This window comes from Corvus moneduloides, chromosome 10 (genome assembly GCF_009650955.1).
Source record: "Corvus moneduloides isolate bCorMon1 chromosome 10, bCorMon1.pri, whole genome shotgun sequence".
Taxonomy (NCBI): Eukaryota; Metazoa; Chordata; class Aves; order Passeriformes; family Corvidae; genus Corvus; species Corvus moneduloides.
In genome coordinates this window covers 10,914,569-10,927,658 of record NC_045485.1, presented here as the reverse complement: position 1 = coordinate 10,927,658, position 13,090 = coordinate 10,914,569, and the positions used below count along the sequence as shown (strand labels likewise).

At 40.6% G+C, this 13,090-nt stretch overlaps 1 protein-coding gene across 3 annotated transcripts in view; it reads left to right on the top strand.

Moving 5' to 3' along the window:
• Positions 1-2,659: 2,659 nt before the first annotated feature.
• Positions 2,660-13,090, top strand: part of DNER (delta/notch like EGF repeat containing) — a 116,032-nt gene continuing 105,601 nt past the window's right edge. For 2 of the 3 annotated variants that reach the window (XM_032119756.1, XM_032119754.1), the window contains exon 1: positions 2,660-3,029. In XM_032119756.1, the coding sequence (XP_031975647.1) occupies positions 2,787-3,029 (243 nt within the window). In that variant the 5' untranslated portion in view covers positions 2,660-2,786. The remainder of the gene's footprint in view (positions 3,030-13,090) is intronic. The other variant, XM_032119755.1, reaches the window with a different exon arrangement.

The following is a 13,090-nucleotide window of genomic DNA, read 5'->3' as shown; positions in this document are numbered from 1 at the left end:
TGGACATTTTTTTGAAATTTGACTTCAGTTGCATGAGTGGGGCCCTTCTGAAATTTCCCATGTGACATTAAGATCTCAGTCCTTGTGTAATTCGGAACTGAAACTCCTGAGATGCTGTAAAGCATGCACAAGCTTAGGGAGGCTTGAGGAAAACATCAGTTCATCACTGCAGCCTGACCCAAAACAAGCAACAAAAGAATAACAGTCCAGACACTGTTCAGAAAAGGCTCAACAGAGTAACTTTCTCATCTAAATTAACTCCTATGCTAGTAAAGAAAAATGCAAGTAATATTTAGTGGTTTTAAAGGAATTCATCAATATTTAGAAAAAATATCATTGTTGTCATAGGAGACATTTAAAGCACATCCTTTTAGCAAATAAGAGAGGTTTTTGTTCCTTACTAAATATTTAATCAGAACAGATAAAAAAATCTCTGCAAAATCTCCTTCAAGCCACTAGAGGATGAGCACTTCTCCATCAAAATAAATAGTTAAGCTGTAATGTAGCTTATCTAAGTTACACTAATAAGCTATTAGACTGGTAATACAATTCAAATCCTAGCAAGTGTAAATGAGGGAGACATCTTGAATCCTTATTGAATACTAAGATTAGGAATTTGTTATAGAAAGCTGACTATAAAATTATTGAAACTATGCATATTGGAACATTAATATGCATAAAAAGAAACAGCATTTCAAAAAATCACTAGCTAATTAGGCAAGCTTAATATTTTCTGTTGTAAGGTTAAATATTTCCATATAAAATAATGCAAACATTGCTTATATATTCTGTAAAAAGCTAAGAAAATTGTGATGTAGGGATGTACAATCTGACTCGGAGCACTGTGGTATGTCCTGCTTGGTTGGCTGCATTAGTTGGCTAGCTTACTTTTCAAGTTGTTCTTTTCTGCAAATACCAGGCTACTCCACCAACAGAATTCATTGTCTAGTGTAGCTGTCAGTCCTGAAACCATATTTTACAGTGCTTATCTAAAATGTCTTACTCCTAAAAAACCTCAGCTATAGACCAGAATTATTGAACCCTTTGGAGGTACAGGAACAATTGGAAAATAGGGTCACTACATAACTGACTGTTAGCCATCCTCTTTGTTAGGAAGAGCAGTCAGCGGCTCAACACAATTAGCATGAGCCAGGAGCCGAGCTTGAGCAGAAAGATGCGTCAGGTTAGAGAGAACATTTTTTCAGATTGTCTGGTTTTGATGATTTGTTATATAAAATTTTTAGAGAACTGGCTAAAGCTTGTTATTAACAAGTATCTTCGACAGCCTGTGTGGAAGGGTGAAGTCCTACGAGACTGGAAAAGGACAAACCTTATTGAGAAGGAGGACAGAGAGAATTACAGGCCTGCTGCTTTAACAGCAAATCCCAGAGCAGCTCACCTGGGATATAGACAAGTTATTTCAGAGCACTTGGAGGATAACAGGGAGACAAGTAGCCTCTGTGGACTTACCAAGAACAAATCCTGTCAAATGTAAATGGAGCCGGTTCGAGCGAAGCGGTCACTACAGCGCCCGGGCCGCAGCCGGCGCGGAGGCAGCAGAGGGAGCCGGAGCGGCACCGAACGCGCTGCGAGGAGGGGAACAGGGCTGGGGGGGATGGAGGAGCAGAGACAGAATGCGGGGACGGAATATCGTGGTCAAGCTGCTAGAGACCCTGACGAATTTTCAGTTCAATTAGCATCACAAGTTATTTCTGCTCCCGACAGAGCTGTCGGCCATACGTGAAGTGTGAAAGCTTAGGAAAATTGTAGCCAGGAATACTCCTGTACCCTGCGAGAGGGATGTGAGAAGTCGTTAGTTACAAGAAATTAAAATACTTCACTTTTGAAGAAGCAAATGAATAGAAGGTCAAAGAACAGGGGTTATCTTCCTGCTCTCTGTTAGCTGACTTACAGCTCTCGTATCTTAGTTCTAGTTAAAAGGTAGTAAAAAAATCCCCAGAAAACTGGAAAAACATAAATCGATTTTTTAAAATCTGCCGTAGATAACCTCAATGAAGAAAACACACAGGTTCTTTGCAGTATGAGAAATAATAGGATTAATGTTTATGCTTTTCATCTGACCCTGCTTCGGTCTCAATAGGATTTAAAAGTAATTATTAGAGAATTAAGCTTGTGCAACAGTAAATAAGCAGCAAACGGTGAGTTGATCCTACGAAGGTGTCCCTTCCCTTAGGTATCTGCCTAAGCCAGGGCAGCGCTCGGTCCCGCAGGGCGCCTCTGCATCGTCACTGCCTGGGCAGCCCTGGAATGCCCGTCCAGCAGCTCAGTAACGCACTGCTCCCCTTTTAAACCAGCGGGTCGGGGGCGCAGCGCCGGTCCCCGTGCACCGGCAGCTCGGTGCAGCCCGGCCGCCGCCGCCCCGCCCGGAAAGGTGGGGCTGGTGCGCAGCACGGTCCGCTCCGCCCGGGCTCAGCCTGACCCGGCGGGACGGGGCAGGGGCACGGGGAGCCGCAGCCGCAGCCGCAGCCGCAGCCCCGACCCCGCCGTCCCGGCCCGGCCCGGCCCGTTCCCACCCCGCCCCTCAGCCCGTTCCCACCCCGCCCCTCAGCCCGTCCCCCTGGGCCCGTGCGCTGCGGGCGGGCGGCGCCCCCTGGCGGCCACGCGGCGGCGGCTCCGCCCCTCCCCGGCCCCGCCCGCCCGTTGCCCGGGGAACGCGGGCCGGGAGCAGCAGGGTGGCCGCTGCCTCCATCGCTCCATCCCTCCTTCCTTCCCTCCCTGCCGGCGCCAGCAGCGGAGCGGCGCCTGCACCCGCACGCCCCGCCGCCATGCCCCGAGCCGTCCCGCTCCTGCTGCTGCTGCTGCTCGCCCTGGCCCAGCGCCGCGCCTGCCTTCCCGCGCCGGCCAGCGCCGCGCCCCCCGGCCGGGACCCCTGCCTCAGCCAGCCCTGCCGCAACAACGGCACCTGCTCGCCGCTGCCGCCGCCCCGCCGCCTCCAGCTGATCCTGCCCCAGCCCCCGGCTGGCTACAGCTGCACCTGCCCCCCGGGAGTCACCGGCGACTCCTGCCAGGTAATGGACGCGCCTCAGCGTCGCCCGCCCGCCGCGCGTCCTTGTGCCTGACCCTGCCCTTGGGTGTCCCCGCGCTCTGCGGGGACAGAGCGAACATCCCCCCCCCCGCTCCCGCCGCGCCCCTGCCCCGTCCGCGGGCGGCTCTGCCCGCTCTGCCCCGCTCCGCATCCCGCCCTTCCCGCTGCTTTGCGCCGGCCCTGCCGCCCCGGCCGGTCCCGGTTCCTGGCGGGCTGTGTCGCGTCCTCCCCGCCCAGTGCGGCCGCTGGTTCCGCGCGGGGCCGCCGCCGGCTCCGTTCCCGGCCGCCGCGAGCACCCGGGGCTGCGGTGGCCCCGGCGCTTCCCGGGCTTCCCGAGGGGCTGCTGGCCCTGCGGGCTGCGACCCGCGCCGCGGGCTGGCTCCCGAGCCGGGAGCCGCTACTCCAGGCGTCAGACGGAGCGGCGGCGGGCTAGGGGCTCGGTCGGGGTGAAGGAGGATGGGGCTGAGCTCAGCCGGTGCCTCCCAGGTTAATGTCAGTACTTCAGCCCCCCCCGCTGCCCAGACCTTGCAGGTTATTTAGCACTGACTTACTGGAAGGTGAAAAGGATGGTCCTTGGAAGCGGATGCTCTATTGTATTGAATGCTAATCCTCAAATCGTGTCTCCAGTGGTCATTTTCATAGGCTAGGAATGCTCGCTCTCACGTTTCGGGTGCCTTTTGAATTCTAAAAGATCGGAGCGCTTGGAGTAGGGATAATGATCTAAAATACAGAGAGCCAGTAAGCAGTATCTCTCTAATGTGCTTGGTCATATTGGGACCTAATGTGATAACATAATTGAATTCAATTATTGTAACGTGAAATAGTAATAGTAACGTGAAATAGTAAGAGGGGGTTTTTTTTGTCTCTAACACTAAGGATGGCAATCTTTGTTATCATGTTAAGAAATTCACAAACACTCAATTTTCTCTATCTCCAGATAAGGAAAAGCAGGTGCAGGTACACAGAGGTTTGTTTCCTGCATGTGTATATGCCTGGGTACTTTCTGTGACAGTGGTTTACAAAAGGCTCTGTGGATTGACGACCATTGCTTTGTCAGTGCTCTTGCTTGTAAGTGCTTTTGACATAGAAGCAAATGACTTCAAGTAATTTCAGTCTGTTTTTTAGGCTTTATTTTCTCGTTCCTTTGTCATGTAGTATCTGAACTATACTGCTGAATAGATGAAAGGGATAATACGTTTACTGAAGACTTAATATGTAGTCGAGTGTAAGAGTCATTGTAAAGTAGGAGCGCTATGCACAGAATTCTCTGCTTGCCGTCAAATGCCTCAGCTGGTTCAATGTAACAATGAAAGTGAAAATATTTACACTAATGAGATTCTGTAAAATCAGAGAGATGAAAGTGGATTAAATAGATTTCTCTTTGTCTAATTTTAGATCTTGTCTTAGGAGTTTACTATGTTTCTATCTCTACAAAGAGAGAAAGAGAGCGCTGTGTGTTTGCTTCTGCACGTTGCTGTTAGACTTAAGTGTCTGCGATCCATGACTGAAAGATTAATGACCCTTTTGAAGACCTAGTAAAATGTAACACTTGCTGCCATCACACCTTCTGTGAAGTGTTGTGCCTGGGGATCTGGGTTTAATTGTTTTTGTAATAAAAGACATAGGCAATGTTTTCATAGCTGTTATGCATTTTATTACCTAGTAACAGGAGGCTTATGGTGTTACACATTTTGTTTATTTTTATAAAATACTGAGTAATGACCCTTGCAAGGAATACGGATAATGAAATGAGTGCCAGTTCTAGCTATCATGTCAGCAGTTAAAGTGTGGACACAAGGTAGTTCTGAAAAGTTTTTATGGTTTTGAAATGTAACTTTAACTGGAGACCAGGCAGGGTTTTTTAAAGGTGTAATATAAACACAGTACACCCATCTTTGAGGTTTTGCTTATTTTATTAAAATAGGGAATAAATATATGTTGTACAAATGCATTCCTTCCTCTGTTGCTCTTGTCATTCAGATACCTCAGAGCTTAAACAGATGCCTAATGGCTTAAACTTCTACAAAGAAAGATCATGTTTTCTAACTCAGTGACAATAAATAACTGTAATGATTTAAAAATAACTGTAGGGATTTTTTTCATGTACCTTTACAGGTTATGAGAAAGCCTGATTTAGCCAATAGCTATCACTGGGGTATATCTAAATACTGGTTTTTGTCTTAATGCTGAAGTTGTTACTGAACAGTTGGATTATAGAGGGAAATGCCAAGAGGGGAAGAAAGGATAGGAATTATTGTCTTTAAATACTCAGATCATGGAAAGTAAATTTGGATTTTTGGAATTTATGGTGGAGCTGGAGTTCTTTGGGAACTCCCACTTCCCTAAAAAGATAGAATTACTTTCATGTTGCTTCTGGTAGTAAAGACAACATTTCAATGATTCTGCTCAGATGTGTCGAGATTTTAGAATGAAGACAAAATGTTGTCAATGTGCCTGTGAGTCAGCTGGGCATGGTGAAGTTGATAATGTAGAAAGATTGCTGAGAGTCAAACCTGGAGATTGCACATCAATTTTACCCCTGAAGATTTTACTGTAACTCGTGTTGATGGCATCTGTGGATGCTGGTGCTGACATGGGAAAAGAATAAAACTGACATCACATACACACGGGATACTTCTAAAAGTCCAGAGCTTTCCTATCACCAAGTGGCGTATTTTACTTAGGCAAACCAATTCCATGATTTCATGTTATAATTGCTTTAGTATCTCATTATTTATTTAACCACAGAAATTACAGGTCCTTCTAGTACATCCATCCTATGAATTATGCATTTGTATATATCTCACATTTTTTATAGTTTGAATATACTTTGCTTTGCAAAGTTCAGGCTTGTTTTGTTACGGATTGTCTGGTCCCCCATTGTGGGACATTGCTCTAATTTACCTCCATTTTTTTTCATGGTTGTGAATTTTTTCCCTCTTCTCTTGACAGAGATTGTACAAACATTACCAATTTATTTAATTGTACAAAATTATAGTGAATTCCACTGTCTTTTTTCTGTGGGAATTTGAAATTGGCCATTTCTCAGGTTTACACTGAGAGAATTTGATGAAATAAAGTCAAATGACGAGATAGTAATGGTCCATTAACTTCATAATCCCTACATTTTTTATTTGTTTTACTTTTAAAAGCAATTTTCATTTCTAATGACTAAAGTAATGACTACTCTGTTATTTTTAATGATGTGTAGAATCCAATAAAATAGTTTTTCTTTACCAGGAAAGTTATATGCAAAAATTAATTCGTGTTAGTGCCTCATGAAATAATTTTAGAGACATAAGGTACAAAATAACTAGTTGGGAAATGAAAAAACTTCATGATCAACTTGGTAATTTGCTTAAAGATACAGAATTGGAATTTAGCTAATTGCATTGAATTGCATGATGTTTATTTGATCCCATGCTAGTGCTGATTTCATTAAAAGGCTATCACATGAAGAAATACTAAATTATTAATGTATTTTAAAATACTGTCATACATGCTTTGTTTTAGTTGCTTGTTTTGCTTTTTTTAAAATTTTTTTCCCTCTCTTTTGGTTGATAATTTTCTCTTGTTCTTTTACTTTGCTGCTTTTTTCGTATGTTTTTAGTTATTTTATAGGTTGTGTCAGTGATCAAAACTAGAAAACAAATAGTGTCCAAGCATACTGAAGCAGCACTCTGACTTTGCAGCAGTTCTCTTCTATCCAGTCTGATTAGTGATGACTGAGTGTTCCACTTCTGAGCATGATGTGGTAGCCACTGGTGCAATGCATTTTTGAGTTAGTGTTCCAGTTATTATTTTAGTAGCAAAGAGATCTCTTTGGTCTTGGGGAGGATTTGTTGTGTTTACTCTAATTATTGTATTTCCACACCTAGAACAGAAAATATTTTTTAGATGTAATTGTGGACATCTTGTTTAAAATGGAATTCTAGAAGGATGTAGCCTGAATTTAAAAAAGTTAAGGAAGGAACTGATATTATAAAAACTGGATGGTAGATTAAATTTTTGTTCTTAGAATTATTTTCATAATTTTCAAAGTTATTTTTTATTTGCCCTCCTGAATTTTTGCCTGATTGTTCTTCATTCCCTCCCTGTACCTTTAAATGCCAGCTGAATTTATTCTTGTCTTTGATCATAGTATTTGAACGTTTGTAGACTTTACTGCAGTGATTTCAGGGGGTTTTTGTCCTTTAACCCCTGCTTTTGTATTTTCATCTTGTGTTGGGTTTTCGCTTCTTTTTTCTTTGAATTTATTTTTGGTCTCAATAGACTTCTAGTAATGTGGTGGTTAATGCTGAATGCAGAAATCCAGAGTTAGCAAACAGCTGCAGGAAGAAGGATTGCTGTTTCTTGACTCACTGGTCTAATACTTCAGCGTGAGCAGTATGAATTTCATTGGCCAGGTTCTTTCAGGTTGCACTGGACAATGCTGTGTAAAAGGACATCCTTTAATCTAAACTGCTAAATCACCTTGGTGTCAGTATCCTGATTAATTCCTCACATGATTCTGTTTTCTATTAAGTGCTGACATCCCTTCTGAAAGGTCTATCCTTAAATTCATAATGAATTCTCTAGTACATTTAAAATGCTATTTTTCCCATTTCATTAATGAGGGATATATACTTAGATTATGTGGCTATTGTGATTTGACCATTCTGTTTGCTCTTTTACCTTTAATAACAGTAACATGTAGAGTTAGCAGATGCCCTTGAATTTTCTTTTATTTAGATGTAGTTTAGCCTCAGTTTTGAGATACCATGTTGTTTCCTGCTGACTAGCTCTGCTCACTCTTGCAGTACTTTCAAGATGCAGAATTTAAATATTTGCACTGATGAATATCCTATGTGTGAGAAGAGGCTGTGAGGGTTCAGTTTGTTTTCTTTGGAGGTGACTAAGGGGGATCCAAGTGCCATTCTCAGCCACCTAATGGGTGGTCATAGAGAACATGGAGCAGAATTTTTCCCAGATGTGATCAGTGAAAGGAGGAGAGGGGACACACACGTTATAGTGGCGAAGTCTCAGTTAAAGCTAAGGAAAAAATTCCTTGCAATGATGGTGGTCAAACCCTGGAATAGGCATTTAGAACAGTTGTAGGACCTTCATCCTTGTAGATTCTGGGCTTGAGTGGCCAAAACCCCAAGCATTTTGGCCTGAGCAGGGGTAGGAGCAGAGAACTCCCTCAGGTTCCTTCCAGTCTAAACCATTCTGTATATACACACCCCTGTATTATTTTTCCCCCATTAGAGTTTGCATTTGCCTTTTACTCGTCCTGATCTTGCCTTCCCTTTGCTGGGCATTTGAATTATTTCCCTGTTGTTATATATGTCTGTTTTCTGTCAAGTCTAGACTATACCTGGATGCTGACAAACTTTGTGCTGTGCAAGCAGGACTCCCAAGATGGCAATATTACTGTTAGATATCTGAAAAATATTTTGTATGAATTTCAGGACACTGAGTTTGTATCTCCTTTAGTCACAAATGACTATATTCACATTTCAGTCATTGTTGAGGTTTTTTTCAATTTACAATTGTGTGTCACATGGAACTTACTGGTATAACTTGTTTTCTGTGAGTTCTTGTGGTCCAAGTGCAGTGTTGTTCAGGTACCTCATGAACTCTGATCTCCAGGGGAGCTGATGAAGTTCTGCATTGTGGCAATGTGTGGTTTCAAATAGCACAGAATAAATTAATGTGAAAACAAGTTTCTCCACCCAATTTATTTTAGCTGTTATAACATCTGTTTCCTCTTAGTGTAGTAGAAATGTATTTCTAGTCAAAAATTTAAGCTTTTCAAATTAGCATCTTGCCTGGAAGCATATCATGTGAAAATACGTGAGGAAGAGACTATTCAGCAGTTTTCTAAGCAGTGAATAAAGAATCGTGCTGTGATTTTTGCCATGGGATCTAGAAAAATTTGTTGTAAATATCTGTAGAATAAAACTGGAATAATGTAATAACCCAAACTGTCTCAGTTATATAAGAGGTTGTTGTTTGGGTATCATTTACACACTGACCTTTGTGAATCTTTGTATCGTCTTTTCCAGTATCTAAAAATGCTCTCTTTAAATTTGTTAAAAGTTGTTCTTTTTAAAGGCTAGTCAGGTCATTACATAGTGCAAACTATTTGGTTCTGAAAAATTCTGATATATAAATGAAAGTTTCCTGTGATGGTTTTCAGTAATTTTTTGTGATTAACGATTGCAAAAAGCTGGATCAGGTGTAAAGTAACTGAGTGATAGTAGAAGATGTGCTATGCTAAGATGCTTCAGCTTTTCATACGATGTATTTTATTTCAGTTTATGCTCTTCGATCCAAGAGAATCACTTTGCAATGATATCTGCTTAAAAACCATCACCATTTTACTTTCCTTTGAAATAATCTAACTTGATGTTGTCACGTGTATATTATGTAGCTCTGGAAATGATCTTTAGTGGAGCAGGTTCCCAATGCAAGTGGAGTTGTATGACTTGGTTCAGTGTTACTGGAGGTAGGATTGCTGCCCTCCTTTTGGGGGCTCTCAGAATCTTGTACATGTTGCCCTTCTGAGAAGCACTTGTTTGAGATCAGTAATTTCGTAAGTGGCATTTAGCAGTATCTCACTTGATCATAGGGTCCTGAGTCTAGAAATCCTACAAGATGATGAATTAAAATTAAAATTCTGTTTTAATAGGCAGATATGGGTCTGCTGAAAACAGTGTCGGCTTGACCATGAACACAGGTTGGTTTTTGGTTTTGCAGGTGCTTTTGGCGCTCTCACAGCTCACTCTGTTCTTGTTAAATATCAAACCCCTGTGATATTTTGTGCTACATTTGTGCTCCAATTAATCCCGCAGTTTAATTGCATGGAAAAAATAACTTTGCTAGCTTTCATTTTCTGTCTTTCAATTTAATTGCATTCCCCTGTTGTATGTTTTCCCGTTTATAAATGAGTTATTCCACTCTTCCCTCTGTGTGTGTATAGTGAATATTTTTCTTTTTGCAATGTTGTTTCTGAACTGAATAAATTCAGTTAATGATATTCCTGTTGTTTGTTGGTTAATCTAAATATAAAGTTTTTGTACAATGCTAAATCCTGGTTTTATGTATGCTGAGAGGTTACCTGTTCTCTTGACAACTGCATTAGAGGGAAAGCTTCAATAATATTAATAATTTTTTTAATATACTCTTGGTTGATGTGGTAAGCTGAGCTCAGCCATGTGCCTACTGGTATGGTGATCCCCAAATGAAAGGATCCAAATTTCCAGTGCACCTGTATCATTTCAAAAGCGCTTTTTTTGGCAAAAGTAGGGATAACTGCATTAAAATGTCTTAGTGGCATTTAAGTCAAAATCCGAAAGTAAAAGCAGCTTAGTATGTGCATTTGACACCGTAGAGCATTGTTTATTAAAAGTCTTGAATTGGCTATTAAGGAAAAAAGGTAGTCTTATTCAAGTTTTTGTTTCTGTATAGTTTTCCCAATTTCTATGTTACTGGAATAAAGTAAACTCCAAAATAAATGTCCTCTGGAGTGAAGCTTGTCATTTGTCAATATGAATTCACAAAACATAAACTGTAATTGTATTATTAGGAAGAAGATCTAAAACTGTGATTCAGTTGTAATTTTCCAAAAAATTTGTAAGAAGGGAAAGGCTCATCAAAATAAACATTGAAAAAGTAATGTTTTCTTGATAAGAGAACTTCTTCTTTTTTCCATTGGCTGTGTCTAATCTCTTACAAAGACGCACTCGTGTACTCAAAAGCTCATTTGTGTGCTGCATATGGAGCCTATTTGAGTTCAGCAGTACATATCACTGCCCTATATTATTTTTCAAGTTCACCTTGATTTGCTTTACAATACAGGCTGTGACAATTACAATGTATTTTTAGTATTATAGTCTGGTGTAAACCTGAAAATGTAGCTGTAAATTTTATAGAAAGGTCTGGAAGTGATACATAGTGAGTAGGAATGGGAATATCAGGATTTGGTGCTTGCAATTCTCACTGCCTTGCTGAGTCACACTGGGCAAAAACTCATAGAACCTTTTACTTACATTTCTTCCCTATAAATTCAGTTAATCTTGGGTGTTCAAAAGGTTAATTTGTGAATACATATGAGGGCTCTAAAAATGCTGAGTGAGAAGCATTTTGTAAGAAAGCATAGTATTGAAATGCCAGATTCTGAATTACACATTAGTGATCCTATCAGGATATATTTAAATTGTAATGAAAAAAACCTTCTTGTTAAAGAAAAAAATTAACCACTTGGACTATTTTTATGTCTGGCAAATATTCAGTCTAGCAGTTTACAGATTAATTTAGTTTCATAATGTTCTTTCCCACTGGAAACAGGGCAATATATCAATGACCAGTATTTCAAAGACTTCTGTAGCAATGGTGTTTGTGAACAAGGTGCTCTTGAATAAGGTAAGAACTGAATTCAAATTGACTGTGAAAGTAGGGTTGTTTTACTGAGATAAGGTCACTGAATGTTAATGATTTTGAGAACTTTGTTGTACCTTATGTATTAGTTGCAACAGCACCTGTATTGTCAGTTTGAGAAGACTTTGGGGTAGCTGTAAGAACAATAGCTGTAAAAAAAGTTACAAGATATGGTTCCTTTTCTTTCCAACAAGCCTCTCTTTGAGCCTAGGTAGCCCTTATCTGGTCCTTTGTGCTGGATCTAATAAAGCTGAAGCTTGTTGGCAAGTGTACAAGAGAAGGAATAACTTCAGTCAACCATGCATATTCTGAATAAACTCTGATTCTTTGGGATGAAGACCCATATGTTTTGGTGAGTGTATGTGGTATAATCTTCACTGAGCCTGAGTGTTCAACATGCAATTTAAAGATGTGCAGATAATGTCACAAGAGAGCAGAAGCTGTTCTAGAATGTTGTTCCCTTCTATGAACAAATAGTACTTGGTTCCCTGAAATCAAGTTGAGGTAACTTTATTTACAAGATAGAGAAGGCAGAAATAGGTATCAGCCCGAGAAAGATTAGTAAATATGGAAAGATTTGAATAATCTGGGATGGACTACTTGTTCACTTTCATACAGAGGCAAACAGGAAGAGTCTGAAGGTAATCTTGAGACAAAGACAATCCTTGAAAAAACCAACATCAATGAGACAGTTAAATTCTTCTGGGCATCAGCTATTAATCAAATCACGTGGCTAAGGAAAATAAACGGACAATTTTTTGTAATTTTCCAGACTTGGTACATTGCTGTGATCTGCCTTTGAAATATATATTAGTTGTGTTTGTCCATAAGGACAGTAACTATCTCCAAGAACCACATGACAATTCTTAGGTTTCTTATTCAGCCTTGATGATTTGTGCTTTGAATTCAGCAAGCCTGTAAAAATTCATGCAAATTTCATTTTTATCTTTCCTTTAAAGGTGATGCATGGTTTCTTCTGCTGAAGAAATTAAGAAAATTGTTAAATACCTTTATCAAAATCAAGTTAGTGAACGAATTTCTGCAATGGCTAACCAAAACACATTTTTCAGGTTTCATACACACCTAGCAGTCTATTAATAACTTCTGATTGACTGTATATTTCTACTTCTATTGTAATCTAATTTTCAGGCAAATTTAGCCGGTTTTCAGGCATACTGAACATTAAACAGAAGAAAGGCTGTGTAAAGGTCTAATAATAGTTTATGAGCTAAATGCCTTTTGTGTTGAGATTTCTAATTCTGCTGTCTGGTGGCAAGAGAGTTTTCTGGCACTTACTGCAACTATGGAACACCAAGATTTTGTTCTTGTATATGGGGATCTGAGAAACTTTCTCATTTGAGAATGTCTTTGAATTTCAGGGAGTTGGGTTTCATGGGGTTTACTGACATAGGCAGGGTCTGTGAGATCAGATACTTGATTAATTCTTCTTAAGGCTACAGTGTATGGTGCGATGATGGCATATGTGACAACTGAAGAAAATTGTGTTGAGTCCCCTGGGAAATTAACATGTTTAATTGAAGGAAGGACAAATTGACTTAATTTACATAATTGTAATAGACTCTAATGTTAAAATTTGTCTAACTATTGCCTTTTAAAAGTAAT